The following is a 19,865-nucleotide window of genomic DNA, read 5'->3' as shown; positions in this document are numbered from 1 at the left end:
TGGGCAGACACCAGTACCATGGGGGGGAGGTGTCCCCCCAAGCATTCAAGAAGGCAAAACCCTTTTCCAGAGCCCGGGAGTAAACGTGTCTTCTGTCTCCCCGGTGCCCGCAGTCCCAGAATCAGATTGTCCCAGTGGAGACTAGAGAGTTCCATGTGGCCAGTCAGCACGAGGGAGAGAGTCATTGACACGCAGCCACCCGGGCCCATTTCTCCACATCAGCAGTCCTTCCTAGAGAATGGGGCGGCCGTGGGCTACTTAGGTGTCTTCAGCAGAGGACTGAGGGCAAGGGACAGCCAAGCACACAGACATGAGCACATGGACGCGCACTTCACCTGAGAGTGACCGCAAGAGCTGGGGATTCACGGAAGGCTTCCTGGAGAAGGCGCAGCAGGCGTGGGAAGTAGGTCAGAGCTGAGTGGATGCTGTTTGCCTAAGAGCGAGGGGGTTCAGGTGACATTCTCTTCTCAGGCTTTCAGCTTTCCAAGGAGGTTGTTCGGTTTTTGCTACTGGTGTCATTGCAGAAGCAATAATGTTTCTCACAGGGAAAAAAATCCCCAAATACCGATAGCCCAGTGGACTTTTTATCTTAAGAGTTGATTTTAAAGAAGAGAAATTTGGGGGGTGCCTGGGTGGCTCAGTTGGTTAAGCGTCTGACTTCAGCTCAGGACATGATCGCATAGTTTGTGAGTTCAAGCTTTACTTCGGGCTCTGTGCTGACAATGTGGAGCCTGCTTGGGATTCTCTCTCTCTCTCTCTCAAATAAATACACTTTTTTTAAAAAAAGAAGAGAACTTGGAAACAACTGGATGGGTGACCATCCCGCAGGGAAAATGGCGGCTGTCATAGAGGAGATGATCAGAATAGACAGATCTATAATGACTAAGGGCAGGATGATAGAGCAAAACAACTTGCACAGCTGTGTGAATGGCATTATTTATTTAAATATGTGTGCATATCGGGGCACCTGGGGGGCTCAGTCAGTTAAGCATCCGACTTTGGCTCAGGTCATGATCTCATGGTTCATGAGTTCGGGCCCCGTGTCGGGCTCTGTATTGACAGTTCAGAGCCTGGAGCCTGCTTTGGATTCTGTGTCTCCCTTTCTCTCTGCCCCTCCTCACTCACACTGTGTGTCTCTCTCTCAAAAAATAAATAAATCTTAAAATATAAAAAAATATATATGTGTGCATATAAAATGTGTGTGTGCGCACACAAGCATGTGTGTGATGTGGGGGAGGTAAGGAAGGAGACCACAGACCACTAGTGAGAGTTACCTCCTGGAGGTGGGGCTGGAGAAGCCTGGAAGAGAGTCCTCACCTTCCACTCTGGAAATGACTATATTGTTCCCAGCTTCCTTAGAGTCACTGGAAAGTCCTCCCATAATAAAAACATGTCTTAATAGTAGCCTTGAGTTTGCCAGAAAATCGAGACTTTGGGAACATCTCAGCCCAAACCTTGCAATTTATCTCCTTAATCATCTAATTGATTTCCTACTGGGTTAGTCAATCTATTGCTCATTGCAGTCATAAAGTTTTATTTACTTCAGGAGACAGGAATTGTCTAGTTCATTTTTTTAAATGTTTATAAAATTTGTGAAGTTACAAGAGCGGTAAAGCCAGTGTGTCCTTCCCTTTGAGCTGTCATGAGGATTTGTATGTGTGTCTGCTCAACCATGTCTCTACTCTGTCACAGTTCCACGTGCATCTGCTGCCCTTGGCCCTGAACGTCCCTCAGCTCCTTGAAGAAGGGGCCTCTGTTTTCCCATCCCTGTATCCCCAGCACAATATTTAGACTTGATGTTTAATAACTTCCAGCTAAATGGACACAAAGACTAATGAAGGAAAAAATTAGAACTTTCTCTGGTCGGAAAAAAAAAATGTTTCTGTGGAGGGGAACATGTTAAAAGGCAAAATAATGTATTCAAGAAATGATTGCAGCGCTGTTATGAGGAGCCTATTGCGACCTTGCGGTATGATACAATAGCTCTCACACTTCCTTGCAAATAACCAGATAATTGATCACGGTGTCCGTCGCGGTATTAGTCAAAACTCTCTTGTTGCTACTCATGGAACATTTAATTTCGATGTCTTAGGGAAAGGAGAAATTTATTAGCTCACAGAACTCACAAAATATGAAGGGAAAATTCTGGCTTCAAAGATGATTATTAAGTGGCTCAAGTGAGGCTGAAGGAACGCCATCTCTACCTCTCAGCTCTGTGTTCTCTTCTCTCTTGGGCTGACTTTCTCTGGGTGGTTGCAAATGGCCACCCCAAGCTCCAGATTTATATCCCACGCCACCTGTAAACAGAAAGAGAACTTGTTGGGGTTTTTTTGTTTTTTTTTTTAATGTTTTATTTATTTTTAATACAGAGAGAGACAGCGCATGAGAGGGGGAGGGGCAGAGAGAGAAGGAGACACAGAACCGGAAGCAGGTTCCAGGCTCTGAGCTAGCTGTCAGCACACAGAGCCTGACGCGGGGCTTGAACCCACGAACGTGAGATCTGACCTGAGCCGAAGCCGGAGGCCCAACCGACTGAGCCACTCAGGCGCCCCAAAAGAGAACTTGGTTTACCTAAGTGTACTCAAAGAAGTATGTCCTAGAATTGCGTTTCGATCCTGGCTGGCCTAACTTGGGTTATGTGCTCATCACAAGATCAGGAGAATGGGAGACCCCCGATTGGCCAGGCCTGAGCCACGTGACCATCCCTAGATCACAGCCAGAGTCAACCCTACCTGAATTCCACCTATGCGGAGAGGGAGGAAGGGGTGATGTCCCCAAAGGAATTACAGCATGGGTCCGAGGGAAGAGGGATGGACGCTGGGAAACCAAAGCAGCACGTGTCCACTACCATCACTGTGCGTGTCCGTGGTGACCCACATTGTATGTTGGAGCCGGCCAGGGCCGCGAGGAATCCGCAGCCCTGTCAGATAGATCGTTGCCACGGAATCACGCTCGGCCACCGGTTTGCTTCATGCAGCAAAACCAGCTGTTTTTTAGGGATGGGCCAGACCTGGGATCCTAAATGTTTTGGTAGGACTGATAGGAAAATTGGTCGGATCTTCAGGGTAAGCGCTAGTGACCCTTGAACAACACCAGTTTGTACTGTGTGGATAATATGTGGATTTCTTTCAGTAAATACAACACAATACAAGTATTTTCTCTTCCTTGTGATCTTCTGTCTAGCTGACTTTATTGTAAGAATACAGCATATAATATATGTATATAACATACAAAACAGGTGTTAATCGATTGCTTATGTTATCAGTCAGGCTTGCAGTCAACAAGAGGTTCTTAGCAGTTAACTTTTGGGGACTCATACGTTACACATAGATGTTCAACAGCATGAGGTTTCAGCCCCCCCCAACACGTGCATTGCTCAAGGGCTAACTGTAAAGAGCATTAAAATGTTTATACTCTGACTCAGTGATTTCACTTCATGGAATCTATCATTCCAAAAAAATAGTCAAAATATATCAAAAGCTTCTTGAATAAAGATGCTCATTGCAGGGACACTTGGGTGGCTCAGTTGGTTAAGCATCCAACTCTTTGATTTCAGTTCAGGTCATGATCTCACAGTTCATAAGTTCAAACCCCACATTGGGCTCCACACTGACAGTGCAGAGCCTGCTTGGGATTCTTTCTCCTGCTCATGCGTGGTCGTGCGCTCGCTCTCTCTCTCTCTTTCTCTCAACTAAATAAAACTTAAAAATATTTTTTAAAAAGATGTTCATTGCCGTATAATTTGAAATTGTCAAAGATGTTTAATGACAAGAAATAACCAAAAGTCCTAGTGACAGAAGATGATGAAGTAAATTATATATCATGCATATCATTATATTTTATGCAACCCTTAAAATGATGTCAAGGAATAAGTGATATTACATGGGGAAAAGGACAATTAAGTTTACCACAATCTCTTCAATATCCAAAAACACTCGTAATTTCTTATTTTTATGTTTCAATGCTTCCAGAATCGCACCACATTTCATTAGAAAAGTGAAAAGGTTACACAACTCATTAGACATGGCTGGCGGCCAGTGTCTGCCCAGAGACCCTCAGGAAAGATTCTGAAAATGGGCCAATGTGTTGGATTCATGTGGTTCCGCTGCAGAACTTAGGGCAAATAGTACGCCTAATCCAACTCGTGGATTTTGATAAGTAGAAGGTCACTTATATGAAGCTGATGATTTTCCACCTTCAACTGGAGTGTAAATGGAACTGAACTGGATACAACCAGAGTCCCCCCGAGCTGGATTTGGTGTTAAGTTCTGTCTGCACTCAGCGATTCGAGAACGGTGTGACCTTCCATCCTCCTGAAGCTCGTTTCACGGTATATACACTTATCCAATTATCGTATGTGCATCTTAAACTTACACAATGTTATATGTCAATAAAGCTAGGTGGGCAGAGGGGAACATGGGGATAATTCCGTCCAAGGGGTAGATTAACCTTCCACTCATTCTCCCAAATCTAACAGTTGAAAGCCTTCCAAACTATATAACAGAACTCCTTAAGTTAGGAGCTCAGAAGTTCTTAGTTAAGAAACAGCCAATTAAAGATGCCCCAGGGAGCCTGCCGCCCTTTAAAAATACTGAAACGTTTTGGGGACAGCTAGCATTGAGTTATTAAAATATACATTGCAAAACTTTTGGCTTTAGGAGGAAATTGCAGATCTACTGTGTTTTTGGTTTTTGCTTTTCATGGTATTTAATTCTTGGCTGGTATAAGCAATAGCCTTTGAAACCATGGCACCGACTGGACTATTGACAACAGGCAGGACCTTTTATTTTTGTTATTGATGGCAATGCAGCACGAACCCTGTGAGTAATTAAGCAAACACTCCAAAGTGGTTTAAGCAAATAAGGAAAATTAATGCTGTAATTAGCTAAAAAGTCCACAGGCAAGACTGGCTTTGGGCCTGGCATGATGAAGTGATCTAATGCAATCACTGGGAAACATTTCTTTTCGTCCAGGGTTCAAGTCTAGTTCTGCCAGTAGCTTGGCTTCATTCTCAGATGGGCCTCCCCACCCCACCTCTGCCGCAGGCTAGCTCCCAGGCTAAGGGTTTCCAGACTCAGACCACAGGGGCAGAGAGCTTCCTTCTCCCAAATGTCAGAGATCCTGAGCCAGGACAAGTTGCTGTACCCTTGGGGTGGCCCACCTTACTTAATCGCTACTTCTAATCAGGGCTCATTCCAAAAGTGGGCCAGGGGGACGATGGGGAAAAACATTGCAACCCAAACCACACGGACAAAGAATAAGTGATGGGTAGGTCCGCTAAGGAAAAGTGGGGTGCTGCCTTACCAGAAGAACGGAGTGCTCTAGCCCCAGGCAGGCAAATCCATCCCAGAGGCAATGTAAAGGAGGGACTGGTGTTTACCTACCACCGCCCTCCTCATCTTGGGGTCAGGGCCACTTGGGTAGTTGTTCTGAGTGTTTAAACATGGCAGCGGGTGCTGTCAAATATTCAAACGAAAGCTTATGTGCCTTAAGGGAGGCGATATTGCTTGTGTTGTATTGATCATCGTGGATTAAAATGCATTTTCCGGGGCGCCTGGGTGGCTCCATCGATTGAGCATCCAACTTTGGCTCAGGTCATGGTCTCAAAGTTGGTGAGTTCAAGCCCCACATCGGGCTCTGTGCTCACAGCTCAGAGCCTGGAGCCTCCTGCAGATTCTGTGTCTTCCTCTCTCTCTCTCTTCCCCTCCCCCATTCACACTCTGTTCTTCTCTGTCTCAAAAGTAAAAATGTTTTTAAAAATTTAAATGCATTTTCCAAATTTAACAGAGCATGAAAGACAAAAATGACTGCATAATGACATAAAAGAAGGGCGGCACAAGTGACTCTGTACCAACTCAGTGGGGATTTTCTCACGGGAAACGGGAGCACACTTGCGCCTTAACACACTTGTTGGAAAGACTCAGCACAACGTCCAGTACCCTGTGCCTGGCTGTCAGGTTGTTCAGGAACTGTGAGTTCCGAGAGCCGCCGTCTTAGCCCGAGTCTCATCATCAGATTTAGCCTCCTTTCCAGATCTGCTTGATGAGGCCACAGTGAAATTAAATATCTGGGTGTAAACATCAAACATGTGTTGTATTCCCAAAGCCAGAAACTAAACAGCCTGAAATGCATCAAATGTCCCTTTAGATAAGGACAGAAAATAGATTCCGTCCCCACGGCCATGTCCGGTCTATGAATCGGGACTGTCTTGTGTTAGATTCCAAAGGTGCGATCATACAAACAGGCACAAGCTCTGTGGGTGTAAGGGGGCCTGGGGGGTAGGATGGGGCGGAGGCAGAGCAGCCCACACCCGGACACCGTCCTGTCTGTGTTTGCCTCTGCAGACTCTGGAAAACCCCAAGTATGAGCTGATCATCGAGGCCCAAGACATGGCTGGACTGGATGTCGGCTTAATAGGCACGGCCACAGCGACCATCATGATCGATGACAAAAACGATCACTCTCCAAAATTCACCAAGAAAGAGGTAAGTGCCAGGCGCCGCCTCACCCCTGCGGCTCAGAGCTGTGATCGCTGGGCAGGATTAATGCCACACGCCACGTGCAGCCCGGGGCTGGCTTCCAGTTCGCAAAATCAAAGCACCGCTTTGTGGGGAAGGGGGTGCTGTTTTGCCGGAATACTTTCTCATACTTGTATCTTTTGTGCGCGTGTAAAGCTGAAAAGCGCTTTATGCGAACAAAAGCACTGAATCTTGTTAAAGTCTGCAAGAAAAGAACTTCTAATGCCAAAGCGCCATTTCCATGGTTTTATCGGTGTTATTTAGTGCTGAGTTATGAGAGGCCCATTGTGCGTTTAGCATAACAATAAGTATTTTTTTCAGCAAGTACAGATTGAGAGGCCAGACGGAACAGCGGCAAGAAGGTAAAGCAGATTTTCTTGGCAATAACAAGGTGGCCCAGGAGTTTATAAATAACAGCCGCATTAGCTTGTCCAGGAGAGCCGTTATTTACTCTCACCTCGTGTGCTTTTATGATTATGGATCATGGCTGCCGGTCCCCATTCATTCCAGTGGAGCAAGTGTTAGGGGACGGGCCGAGTACACAAAATCACATTCAGTTGCTGAATTTGTATCCTAACAAGGAAGTTATTTGCCCCACACCTTTGGTGGAAATGTTCTAATGCCATGGCTCCTTGGGGGTCAGGGCCAGAGCCAGTGACCTGACACCCCACTTACTGACCCAGAGCGTAGAATCGGTGAAGACAGCCCTTGCCATTGGTAGAGCCTGTGTGTCCATCACCACTAGCAGGGCTCCCCACCTTCATCCATTGCCTCATTGGACTGTGTGAGGTTGGTGTCATTAACCACTTTTGTGCCAGGAAGGGTGCTTCTTTTCAGCTCAAAGAATCTAGATAACTGCTCCAAGGTCATGGGCAGAGGAGGTGGCAGAAATGAGATGTGAACATACCTCCTGGTGAGCCAAGCGACTGCTCCCTGGGCGGTGCCTGATGCTTCCCACCCTCCCTGGCATTCAGACAGAAAGGCCCATGTCTGGATTTGGGGTTAACTCCCCCCTCTCTCGAGAGTCCCAGGGCTACCCCAGGTGGCTCAGGAGAGGCGGGCTGTCCAGCTCCCCAGTGCCCTCTCCCCTGCCCCTCAGACACACAGGACTCATTGAGGGTGCAAATCTCCCCTTCTCCCATGGGGGGTCTTGGGCACTCAGGAATCCAACCTCAGCATGGCAGAGGCCAAAGCAGTTGATACGGCTTCCTTCTGCTGCTTTCCAGGACATGTCCCTGTGACCGCTAAAACAGGTGGCTCACTACTCCCGGCTTGCCCAAACTCGTATCCCCAAAATGCCACTTTCACGAGTCTCACCATTGTGGGGCAGGGGAAGACGTCAAGGTCAACTAGATACGGGAAACACTGAGTTGAATAGAAAAAAAAGATTTCTTTTACTGTAGTACTTTGAGGTAACTTTAAACTGTTTTGTGTTTCTCTAAGGGGTATAGGTACAGTTTGTAGGGTTCTTCAGACTTATCTGGCCCCAGGAGTAAGTTCCGGGGTGACCTCATCGTGTCTCATGAGCTGGTGCCCCATGGACTATTCCCTGGGGGTACTGGTTTATCTTCAGAATTCCTGTTTCCAAAAAAGTTGGAAGACATGCTTTATTTTTTTTTATAATATTTTATTGTCAAATTGTTTTCCGTACAACAGCCAGTGCTCTTCCCCTCAAGTGCCCTCCTCCATCACCACCACCTGTCTTCCCCCCTCCCCCCTCCCCCCAACCCTCAGTTCATTCTCAGCATTCAATAGTCTCTCAAGTTCTGCATCCCTCTCTCTCCCCAACTCTCTCTCCCTCCTCTGTTCCCCCTGGTTCTCCATTAGGTCTCTCTTGTTTTCCTGCTAGACCTATGAGTGCAAACATATGGTTTCTGTCCTTCTCTGCCTGGCTTACTTCGCTCAGCATGACACCCTCAAGGTCCATCCACTTTCCTACGAAGGGCCATATGTCATTCCCTCTCCTTGCCATGTAGTACTCCATCGTGAATATATACCACGTCTTCTTGATCCATTCGTCAGGTGATGGACATTTAGGCTCCTTCCATGTTTTGGCTATTGTTGACATTGCTGCTATGAACATTAATACTTAATATAGACACAGTAATGAAAATAACAATGGGATAATCCCAGTCTACAGTAAGAAGGTCTATCAATGCTACCAGGTGTGTGAGACTAATTAGTCACCTCAGCATAGCCCTGAATGTAGCGCCCGGGACTCAGGAAGAAAGAAACATGTGCCTAACCACAAACTAGATGCCATGCGTGAAAAATTGGAAGTATTATCGTCGATACCACTGACTTCAAGGAAAAACTGAACATAGTTCTTAAGTAGAGTAGGAGACGTTGAGTGGCGTAATGGAAAATGGGCTCGCTCATGGGCATCGGCAAGAGCACAGAGCGTCTCTTTAAATGGACATTGGACAGTTAGCTTGAGGTTCCCATGGGGTGAAGCTGATGTCTCAACTCATATGGAGATACAAAGTAATGAAATGAGAGGAACCGGTAACCAGCAAGTACAGGAAATGCTCCCTCTAGGATATTAGGTTGTCTGAAAGTAGTCTTTATCCAATGTTGGATAAATTAAATACACAGTTAAATTTTCTAACGTGTTCCTGAATGGGTGATGATTTTCTTGGTGGTTGTAAAAGGATTCGTGCATTTAGGATGCCAGAATTGCCGGAGATGGTATAACACAGAGGGGAAGAGATGGGCTCTGAGACCAGAACTGGATTCAAGTCCAGCCATGGATCCAAGCCTGTGAGCCACCTACGCTCTACTCTCTTCACCTGTTGTTGGGGCTGATGGTAGAGCCCACCCCTGTAGGTTCCTGTGACTATTGAGTGAATCAATGATGGAAAGCATTTAGATAATGCTGGTCACCCACAGTTCTCTGGAGTATTGTGACGAGAAGACTGGCAACAAGGCAGGTGACTGTGAGGACAGTGCTGGGATAGAAGCAGTGAGGAAGAAGATGGTGGCGGGCAAGATGGTGGTGGTGTGGAAGACGATGGTATCATAGTGATGATGCTTCTGGAATGTAAAAGGCTGGGGCCCCTGGGTGGCTTGGTCAGTTAGGCATCCAACTCTTGATTTCATTTCAGCTCATGCCAATCCATGATTTCGAGCCCCATGTCGGGTTCTGCACTGACAGCACAGAGCCTGCTTGGCATTTGCTCTCTCTCCCTCTCTCTATCTTCCCCTCCCCAACTGTCTGTCTTTCTCAAAAATAAATAAACATTAAAAATATGTATAAAATGTAAGAGGTCAACCGACGTTCTTATCCAAAGAGCCGTCTCTTCTCCACGTTGAAAGGCTGCTGTTTTTCTCTAGAGTGACCTACAAACCTGCTCAGTCCCTTTGATATGCATGAGTAAGACCCTAGAGTTCAAGGGGAGAAGGAATTCTAGAGGCGAGGTGGCAGAATCAGTAAAATGTATCACTGTGAATAAAAGCAAAACAGGCCAAGAGAATCCCGCTAGTAGGGGAAGAACTCCTGAGAAGTCAGTCCAGTGCAGTGGCCTCTGGGGTGTGGAAGAGTTAGGACAGTAGGATGTATGAGGAGCAGAGAAGAAACAGTGCTCATGATCTTGAAGACAAAACAATAAGAGATGAATGTCGAGGTGTCATCATCCCAGATTAGAAATGGCACTCATTTGGGTTTGAAAATGTCTAGAGGGGCACCTGGGTGGCTCAGTCAGTTGAGCGTCTGGCTTCCAGCTTCGGGTCACGTCATGATCTCACGGTTTGTGGGTTCGAGCCCCACGTCGGGCTCTGTGCTGACAGTTAGCTCAGAGCCTGGAGCCTGTTTCAGATTCTGTGTCTCCCTCTCTCTCTGACCCTCCTCTGCTCATGCTGTCTTTCTCTGTCTCTCAAAAATAAATAAAAGAAACCAAAAAAAATTAAAAAAAAAAAGAAAATGTCTAGAAAACTGCCCAAGGAAATGTTCTCTTCTAGAAGTTACCACATATATTAGGACATTTCTTAGAAAGTTCATAGGAATATGTGGTTGTTTTGTTTGTTTTAATTCCACGTGATGTGATCTTCCACCTGTAGAGATACTAATATTTTTATCTGTTTGACTAATAACATTTCTTTGCTTTTTACTTTTCAACACTTTTATCACGGTATATGAGGTATAGTTTAATTTGTGTTTATCATACTTGTTTCATTCATTTTCCTTGTTCATAACTCTTCAAAAATTTCTTTTGACCCATTTTCTCTCCTTTTTTCTTAGACTCTAATTATACATATATATTAACTTTCTATGGTCCTGTTATTCCCCCATTCTTGTCCAGTTCATGAATTCTCTCTTCTGCTGTGTCTAATCTTTTATGCCCATCTATCAAGTTCTTGATTCCATTGAGTATACTTTCTTTTTTCTAAGTTTATTTACTTATTTTTGGACAGAAAGAGGACAAGTGGGGGAGGAGCAGAGAGAGAGAGGGAGAGAATCCCAAGCAGGCTGTGTGCTGTCAGCACGGAGGTGACACCAGGCTCGAACTCACAAACTGTGAGATCACGACCTGAGCCAAAATCAAGAGCTGGACGCTTAACTGACTGAGCCACCCAGCCACCCCCACCTAATGTACTTTAAATATAATTTCCATGAAGTTTATTTTATAGATTAAAGTTCTCTGCTGCAATTTTGCATGTCATCTATTTTTTAAAGACATTACTCAGAGTTACTTTGAATTCAATGTCTGTTGCCTCCAGTATCTAGATCACTTCTAAATCTATTTCTATTTTCAGTGTTTTTCACTTGCATTTTGGTCATGTGTTAGGGTCCCTTGGCCTGCCTAGAATTTTTTTTAACCCTGAATAACGCATGTGGAAATGTTTTAAAGGTAATTTTGGACTCTGGCTGATGTTACAGTCCACCAGAAAGGATTTGCTTTTACTTCCTGAAACCAGTCAGAGTAGAAGTAGATGACTAGAAGGAAGTCTGGGCTTGAGTTGGTTTGTTGGGGAGTTTCAGTCTTTTTTGAGGGCAAATCTACTTCCTGGTTTCTTCTTAGCCTTCTGGGGGCCTCACTGGAAGTCTGGTACATTTCCAAAGGCTCTCCCACCTCAGAGACCCTGAATTTCAGTTTTTTTTCTCAGCCCCACGAGGTTGCTGAAGGCTCTGCTCAGCTCTCTGGCCTCTTAGCCAATATTCCCTGCTCAGATCCCTAGCCTCATGTCCCTGTGCCATTACAGTGTAGAAAATGCCTTCAGGGGAAAAGCCCACGGGATGCTGGCCTCACTTCAGTGAGCTGGCTTCCCTCCCTGCTCCATCCTGGACTCACAATTATGGCTGCCTTGCTGGTCCTCCAGGGCTTTCACACAGGTGGGGGTTCTCTTGTGTTAAATACATATTGTCAAGTCATTCTGGATTTGAGGGTTGGTCTGGAAGAAGTTTGCTCCGGTTACCATCAACAAAGAAAAAATCTAGATCAGCCTTTTCATCTGGAGTATCAGGGAAGAGCAGTAGATGTGTGTAGGGAATTCACTGGGGCACAAAACATCCTAACGTCTTCATTTAAAATATGGATTAAAGGGACGCCTGGGTGGCTCAGTCAGTTAAGTGTCTGACCTTTGATTTCAGTTCAGGTCATGATCTCACTGTCATGAGATCAAGGCACCTGTCAGGCTCTGAGCTGGGCATGGAGCCTGCTTGGGATTCCCTCTCTCCGTCTCCCTCCGCTTCTCTCTCTTCTCTCTTCTCTTCTCTCTCTCTCTCTCAAAAAAAAAATGAGGATTAAAGAACTATAATGAAATAATTTGTCAGGATACACATCTTCTCATTCTCTTTGCCTTAAAATCAACTCATTTTAGTGAAAAGGTTAAATAATTTCTGTGTCTCTTCCTGGATATTGATCATCAAGAAGGGACTCTAACTGCAAGAGGGTTGAGCTAAGTGCCCAATCCATGGCAAGCTTTACTTCCAGAGCCCCTCCCTCTTAAACTGACATGAACAAACATCTGGAGTTTCCTTAATTCTTTTGGATCTTCTCATTTGCTTTTGGTTGTTTGATGGTTAAGAAGTGACTTTTTACGCCTTCTTTCACCAAAAGTCTACTTAAAGTGAATATATTTAGGGGCGCCTGGTGGCTCCGTCAGTTAAGTGTCTGACTTCAGCTCAGGTCATGATCTCACACTTCGTGAGTTCAAGCCCAGCGTTGGGCTCCATGCTGACAGTGCGGAGCCTGCTTGGGATTCTCTCTCTTTCTCTCTCTGCCGCGCCCCCCCCACCCCGCCCAGCTCACTCTTGCTCTCTCTCTCAAAAGTAAATAATTAGATGAACTTTAAAAAAGTAAAGTGAGTGTGTTTATCCATTCCTTCCGTATTCCATGCACCTAGTTGAGTGCTTTAATGAGTCTCTCCTCCCATAAGAATCTACTTTAAAACCGAAGTGCCTGTGTCTAAACACTGACCGCCCAATTACACATTCTGCCTGCTCCATAGAGATTAATCCAGAACGCCAGCCACATACTGCTTACAAGATCAAACTCATTTCAATTATCTGACTCAAGTAACTTTTCTCGAGGGTGGAGTCCAAGACATTTTAACAACCAGATAAATCTTTGAAGATGATTAAATGTTATTCCAAATAGTCCATCCTTCCTCCCGCTTCCCAGGAAGCTCTTTATAGCCATCACGATGAAATATGGGAGGCCTTTTTCTGTGATGCTGTGAAATCACATATCTGACAGTTTCCTAAGTGTCGGAAGTTTTCAATAAAACCAAACATACACTGGCGGGATTTTTATCCCGTGCTTTGTGCGGTGTGATGGGAGGGATCCCCAGTATATCAGGTAATGGACTATTTGGAGAAAATAGAACAGAGTCACTTCAGTGCACAGGTGCCACAGATTCCCAACTATACAAACAGTAACATCACCTCTGATTACATCAGTTCCTGGTCCATCTGTGTCTGGGCCGGCGCCTTGTCCAAAGACTCCAGAGGCCATCCACCACGAAGTGCATTTCCAACTTCCCATCCCATAATTAACGAGGGGTAAGCTGCAAAACAGCCAATACTCACATCCCCCATTTATCTCCCCTTGGAGAAGGTGAGTTCATTGCTTTCTTCCCCTGCACCAAGGTCGTAGGAAAACGTGAAATCATCAGCTAAATCTCCTGGTGTTCAGATTTCAGAAGTACTTGAAACAGCAGGTCTACGGCTGGACTTCTGGACTAAAAGAGAGTGAAAGGGGGCATTTGTACAAATAGAAGCATGCTCTATAAATAGAAACCAGCACCCAAACTGGATACTTCCAGCTAAAGAAAAGGGTGGTGTGTGCTTTCGTGAATTTAATTGTTCATAGACAGCAGGGTGAGAAATCTTGGAGTGTCGAAAATGCTCAGGCCGACTCAAAACTGTGTGAGTGATCTCAAAACATCTGGAATTTTTTTTAAGCGAAAAAATGTAATCTGCCTTGTGGCCAGTTCTTCCAGGCTCTTATAGAGGTAGGCCAGACAGCCAGATGATGTATTGCATTAATCACCCTTTCATAATTATATTCACGACGTGTTGAGCCCCACCATCCCCATGTGAAGCTCTATGCAAATTCCATGCTTCCGCTAACCCTCTGGTTATGCTCTGAGGGTCAGCGCAACTCAGTGGCAGTAAAAGCAATTTTTTACTACAGCTGGTGGAGCCTCACCACGGGGCCGCTCCGTAGCGCACTGGCCTCTGATGGCTTTATCCATCTGCTTCCATTCAAATACAATATCTCACACTAAGAGCAGCAAACACAAAGCTATAAAACCTATATTTTTCAACTCCAAGACTATACCCTTACTCCACCCCTGTATGCCGCTTGCAGAATGAGAACCGTTCAACAACAGAAAGCCAAGGGCAACAAAAATGGCGCACGTGGGAGAAATGAATTCACGGAGCCCCCACTGCGGTGGAAGCCATCTTGTACTGCACAGTGTTAGAAATAAGATCTGTTCTGTTCCTGTTCGTGGTCTTGCCCTCGGGCTCCGCTCTCCAGGACACTTGCCAGGGCTCTGCAGGGAGCGGCCCTCCAGTCTCTCTCCTTGCACGTGTGCCCCGGGGGCTTGCCAAAGAAGAGCGCAGAAGCCCAGGTCTCAGCGCTGCCTGAACTTTGCCAACAGTCACCTCACTTCCTCACGTGCCTCTCCATTTAAATCAGGACAGTGTTGGGGCACCTGGGTGGCTCAGTTGGTTAAGCCTCCAACTTTGACTCGGGTCAGATCTCACGTTTGTGGGTTCGAGCCCCGCGTCAGGCTCTGTGCTGACCACTAACTCAGAGCCTGGAGCCTGCTTCGGATTCTGTGTCTCCTTCTCTCTCTCTGCCCCTGCCCCTCTCATGCTCTGTCTCTCTCTGTATCAAAAACAAATAAAACATTTTAAAAAATAATAAATTTTTAAATCAGGACAGTGTTTTGGGAAGCACCTGGCTGGCTCAGTCGGAAGAGAATGCACTCTTGATCTCAAGGTCATGAGTTCAAGCCCAGTGTTGGATGTAGAGCTCACTAAAAAAAGAAAGGAATACAGCACACACGCACATAAAAGAATTCTCCCCTGGGCTCACTACTCCTCTACAGTTTCTTCAAATTAGAAAGAGAGAGAGGGAGGGAGAGAGGAGAGTTTTCTCATAGCCAATGAATTTGATCAGGTCCAGTGGCAAATCTAGTAATTACCTCTTATGAGCAAAGAATGGATGAAAAATGGTATTATCCGTGTAATAAGAGAAACTTAACAGAGGAGTGTGGGGGAGGGGAAGGGGGAAAAATGGGGAGAGGGAGGGAGGCAAACCATGAGAGACTCTTGAACACTGAGAACAAACCGAGGGCTGATGGGGAAGGGGGAGAGGGGAAGGGGGGTGATGGGCATGGAGGAGGCACTTGTGGGGAAGAGCACTGGGCGTTTTATGGAAACCAACTTGACAATAAACTACAAAAGAAAAATAAAATTCTAAATGAACAAAAATGGTATTGTCCATAAAAGCAACCGTTTTAAGCTGACGGTTACTATGTGCTCAGCCTGAAAGCACTTTCTAAAGGCCATGGGTCATAAATCATTTCTCACCATAGCCTTGTGACGTAAGGACTCCCATTACCCCCATCTCATAGATGAGGAAACCGAGGCACGGGGAAGTCAAGAAACATGCCTGAGGTGCCAGCACGGTGGGGCGGGGACGCAACTCGGGTTGGCTGGTTGGAAAGCCCAGCTCAGCGTCTACACTGACTCGCCTTCTGAGATTCTGCACGCAGTTCTGGCTCGGTGGGATTCAGAGAGGAAAGAAGCCAGGCCCCTGACAAGCTGGCCTTCCATTAGAGACCTCTGTGTCAAGGCCAAGTGCTCTCTGGGGAGCACGGCAGTATTCCTGGGAAGATGCAGGCAGTTCCACTTCACACACCTGCACGTGCACATCTAACTTGACATCTTCCTGCATCGCCGTCGATAGCTTATAACGGTGCGCCGATTATTAAATCTCACGATTGAAGTCCAGGTTTTGCTCGCTGGAGAATTCAGGGAAAGGCCTATAAAGCAAGAAAAACTTTGGTTCATTAATGAGGGTCATTTTTATCCTAGTCTGTCATCTCTGATAACAGTTTTTAAATCTTTTAAATTTATTGCTGTCGTTACTGCCGTCCGCAGTCATTAATGAGATAATGTGCTTCTTCAAGTTCACCAGGCCTTGTGCACTTGACGTGCTTGTTCTGAGTTAGCGGGGCTGGAACTGGTCTCAGCTCTTTCATTCACCACATGCTAATCCAACACAGTGGGGCCGAAGGCGGGGGGTTTGGGTAAGATGGGCAAGTCCTGGCCTCGGGGCTTAGCAGGGAGGTCACAAAGTAATGTCTCCCCTTTGCATCGTGGCTTTGCTAACTCAAGCGAGGAGAGACGAATGGTGTCTGGGACAGCTCACGTGGACAAAACACGCAGCATGTGCAAATGCCCTGGGGCACACAGGCACGTGAGGGGCTGAGAGAAGGAGCAGGGGCTACCTGGAATAGCATAGGCACAGAGATGGGCTAGAAGGATGGCCCACCCTCCATGGGTCTACTGTCCCAGCGACAGGCCCAGGGCAGCCATGACCCTCCCTGAAGCTCCCCCGACATCTCCCAGTCAGAATTAGCTGGCTCTCTCACAGGTGCCTCCCCAAACACTTTGCTCCCGCCCCAATCACAGCTTCCTTCCCAGCATGAGCTGGATCGGCATCGTGGGTCTCCGTTTCTGCCTCCTCGAGACCGGAGCTCCCTGAGGGCAGACACGGCTTCGTTCGTCACCATCTCCCCCCTGGAGCCACAGAGCAATGGACACAGAGGAAGCACAAAGAATATTTGTCGCCTTAAATCAAATCTAACAAACAGCGCTCTTTGCCGGCAGCTCTGCAAATAGGAACAGATGCCTTTGCTAATCGCCCCGGGATGCATGGTTTCACACAGGTTCAATTCGGCGCTGGAGGTCTATATATCAGAGCCAGAACCAGTTAGCGGGCTGGTTTGTAACAGCCAGGCGCTGGCCCCCCGCGTGATGGGCACTGGGCCTTGTCGCTCAGAGCAAAGCCTCAACGAACCCCAGCAAATTGAATTGGCCACTTGTACCCGCCTCGTATAGAAATGGTCAAAATGCCATTTTCCTTCAGCCCTGGGAAATTGAAGAAACAAATCAATTAGAGTCCGGCTGAGACTAGAGACTTGCTCTTCGTCAAGAAAGTCTGCTTTTAGAGCTCCAGAGATCCTCTGCTGGAGCTCATTTTGTTGTTGGAGACAGAAACCCACTTCGAACGAACGTGAGCAAATCCTGGAATGCACGGGCTCCCTTCCCAAGGCGATGAGCAGGACTCCTCACTGGGGTGTGCACTGGGACCCACCCCTGGGCATTATATGGGTACCAATTACAAAGAGACGCATTCATACTCACCCCTGTGGAAGTCAGGGCTTCCCGGCCCCAGGCTGCCTCCAGGGGCATCGTCAGAACACTCTCCAGAGTCCACTCTGTCACTCAGCTGTGCTTGTGTCTCTCTGTTGGCTTTCTTCTCTGGTGGGCTCTCTCCTCGTGGCAGGTACAATGGCTTCTGGTGGCCCTAAGCTTATGTCCCCATGGCTCATGTGCAAAGAAAGACACACAGTCCCTCCTGCCCAGTTCCAAACGCTCATCTCCTAGAAAGACTTCGGCTGCTTGTGCTGAGTCACAAGGCCACCTCAGTCCAGACGCTGAGTGCCAGAGAATGAGGAGATGGCTGGCCCATCCCAGGACATGGACTCCGAGAAGACGGCGAGGAGTGTGTTGACAGCACCAGTATGGCCCCAAGGGGTGAGACGAGGTTGCTCCCCAAAGAAAGGAATCCCCACAGACGGAACTGTGTTTTCCATCCACTCCAGAAATGGTTTGAAAGGGAGTCAGTGACCGTGGGCTGCTCGGCTCCAGCGGAGGGGCAGGGGGGCACTGAGGCCACCTTGCACAGCTTTGTAAGAATGGGCTGGCCATCGCTTCCGGCCCTGCGCCCTGCGTGCAGTGACGTCACAAGGGCAGCTTGAAGCCGGCCATGGCAGAGGTCGGACACAGGCTCCAAACCGAGCTTTTTCTTCCTGAAGACTCAGTGGTTAGACATTGCCCAGCACGCTGCTGTGAGTTGTCATGTGCCCCCCTGAATGAAGCGTGTGTTGTGTGTGCGTGTGTGCACACCTGCTCTGTAAACCGGGGTGCCAAGACCCTGTCTGCCCTCCAGGGATGCAGGGTCTCAGGACACACTTATTTCTTCCAGACTCGTTTATCAGCATCTGTGTTCCGAAGCCCCAGATTTCCACGTGTCTAAAGGATGTGGGCCTTCCACACCCTGGACAGCAGTTTCACACCCAGGGAACAGGGGGTCCACATGCCGGGAAGTGGGTCCATACCCTGGACAGCTGGTCCACACCCCAGGAAGTGAGTCCACACCCCCGACAGCCGGTCCACACCCCAGAAAGTGAGTCCACATCCCGGAAGGCCGGTCCGCACCCCGGACAGGGGCAGAGGCTCTCATGACTGACTTGTCACAGGCTCCCTGTCTCCGTCGCCCGTCCACTCGCCGGCGGCTGGGAGGAGCAGGATCCGGGCTGAGAGCGGAGTCGTCATGTGGCTTCACACTGACAGGCCTGTATCCTTCCTCTGCCTGTCCTGGGGTTTGCCGTCTACCTCTCAGACGTGTAGAAAAGAAGTCCTTTTCTCTTCGCAGTTTCGCCCACTTGTCTCCCTCCCTCTTTTTGCCTCGTGTGGAACCGGAGCCAGCTGGCCGTCACCCCCCAAGGGAGTGGCCCTCTGGCCATCGGCCTGAGCAGCAGCGTCCCTGCGCCTGGGGAGGCAGCTCAGCCCAAGGGCCCACAGCTGACAAGACAAGGGGCAGGTGGCACATGACCGAGATGGGGCAGAGACTCACATCTGAGAGCGAGGTTCCCCGAGGGTCCTCGCATCGGAGCAGTGCGCCGCAGGTGAAATGTGAGGGGACAGGCTGGCTCCGTGTTCCTGGGCTCTTTTTATTTCTTCAGCTGGTCTGGCCATGCAGCACAAGGCCATTTCAGACTCTCCGTCTTTGGAGAGGGCGGACTGGAGGCCAGAGGCCCAGGGAAGGCAGGGAACACACCTGCAGCCGGTGTGTGTGGTCAGGGAGCTGTCTGGGGACTTTCCCTGAATAGGGTGACTGTCATCGCGTGGCCGAGATACTGTGTGTGATGGATAACTGGGTGCGGGAGCACTTGGGGTGTAGGTGACACTCAGCAATTCCATGAGCATTAATTAAACACCTACTGAAAGCCAGGCACTGTGATGGAGGGAATTTAAAGATGAGAGAACCGATAGATATAATTTGTGGGGGTTTTGTTTGTTTTTTAAGTGTTTAGTTATTTTGAGAGACAGAGCACAAGTGGAAGAGGGGCAGAGGGAGAGAGACAGAGAGAGAGAATCCCAAGCAGGCTCCATGATCACCATGGAGCCCAACTTGAGGCTCATTCCAACAACTATGAGATTGTGACCTGAGCTGAAATAGAGTCAGGCGCTTGACCGACTGAGCTACCCGGGCGCCCCAATATATCATATTTTAATGCAAGTTCTGAACCCATGGTTTCCCCACTCGGGGTGGGGGTGGGGGGGGGTCCTTCCCTTCTTTCTACGTGACTCAACAGCTACTGAGTGGTGATCTCCCTCCTCCCTGCTCTCTTGAAAACTCTCTCGTCCTGTCTCCGTGTCTCAGCCTACGACTTTGCCCTTATTTTCGTTTCAAAGCAGAGCCCGTTGGAGGAGGCACCCGAACCATGGTCACAAGGAGACTCTGGACTCAGATAATATCCAAAACCTTGAAAATATTCTTGTTCGTTGATCCAAGAAACTCACTTTCAGGAATGCAGCCT

The 19,865-nt window shown here is 47.7% G+C and overlaps 1 protein-coding gene across 2 annotated transcripts in view; it reads left to right on the top strand.

Annotated features, from left to right (window-relative positions):
* The window catches only part of CDH13 (cadherin 13), a 1,008,030-nt gene that overhangs the window by 868,038 nt on the left and 120,127 nt on the right, over nt 1–19,865 (top strand). For both annotated transcript variants that reach the window (XM_029925178.1, XM_029925180.1), the window contains one exon: nt 6,345–6,485. In XM_029925178.1, the coding sequence (XP_029781038.1) occupies nt 6,345–6,485 (141 nt within the window). The remainder of the gene's footprint in view (nt 1–6,344; nt 6,486–19,865) is intronic.

Source organism: Suricata suricatta, chromosome 16 (genome assembly GCF_006229205.1).
Source record: "Suricata suricatta isolate VVHF042 chromosome 16, meerkat_22Aug2017_6uvM2_HiC, whole genome shotgun sequence".
Classification (NCBI taxonomy): Eukaryota; Metazoa; Chordata; class Mammalia; order Carnivora; family Herpestidae; genus Suricata; species Suricata suricatta.
The sequence above is the reverse complement of the archived record's forward strand: the minus strand, read 5'-3'. Positions and strand labels throughout refer to the sequence as shown.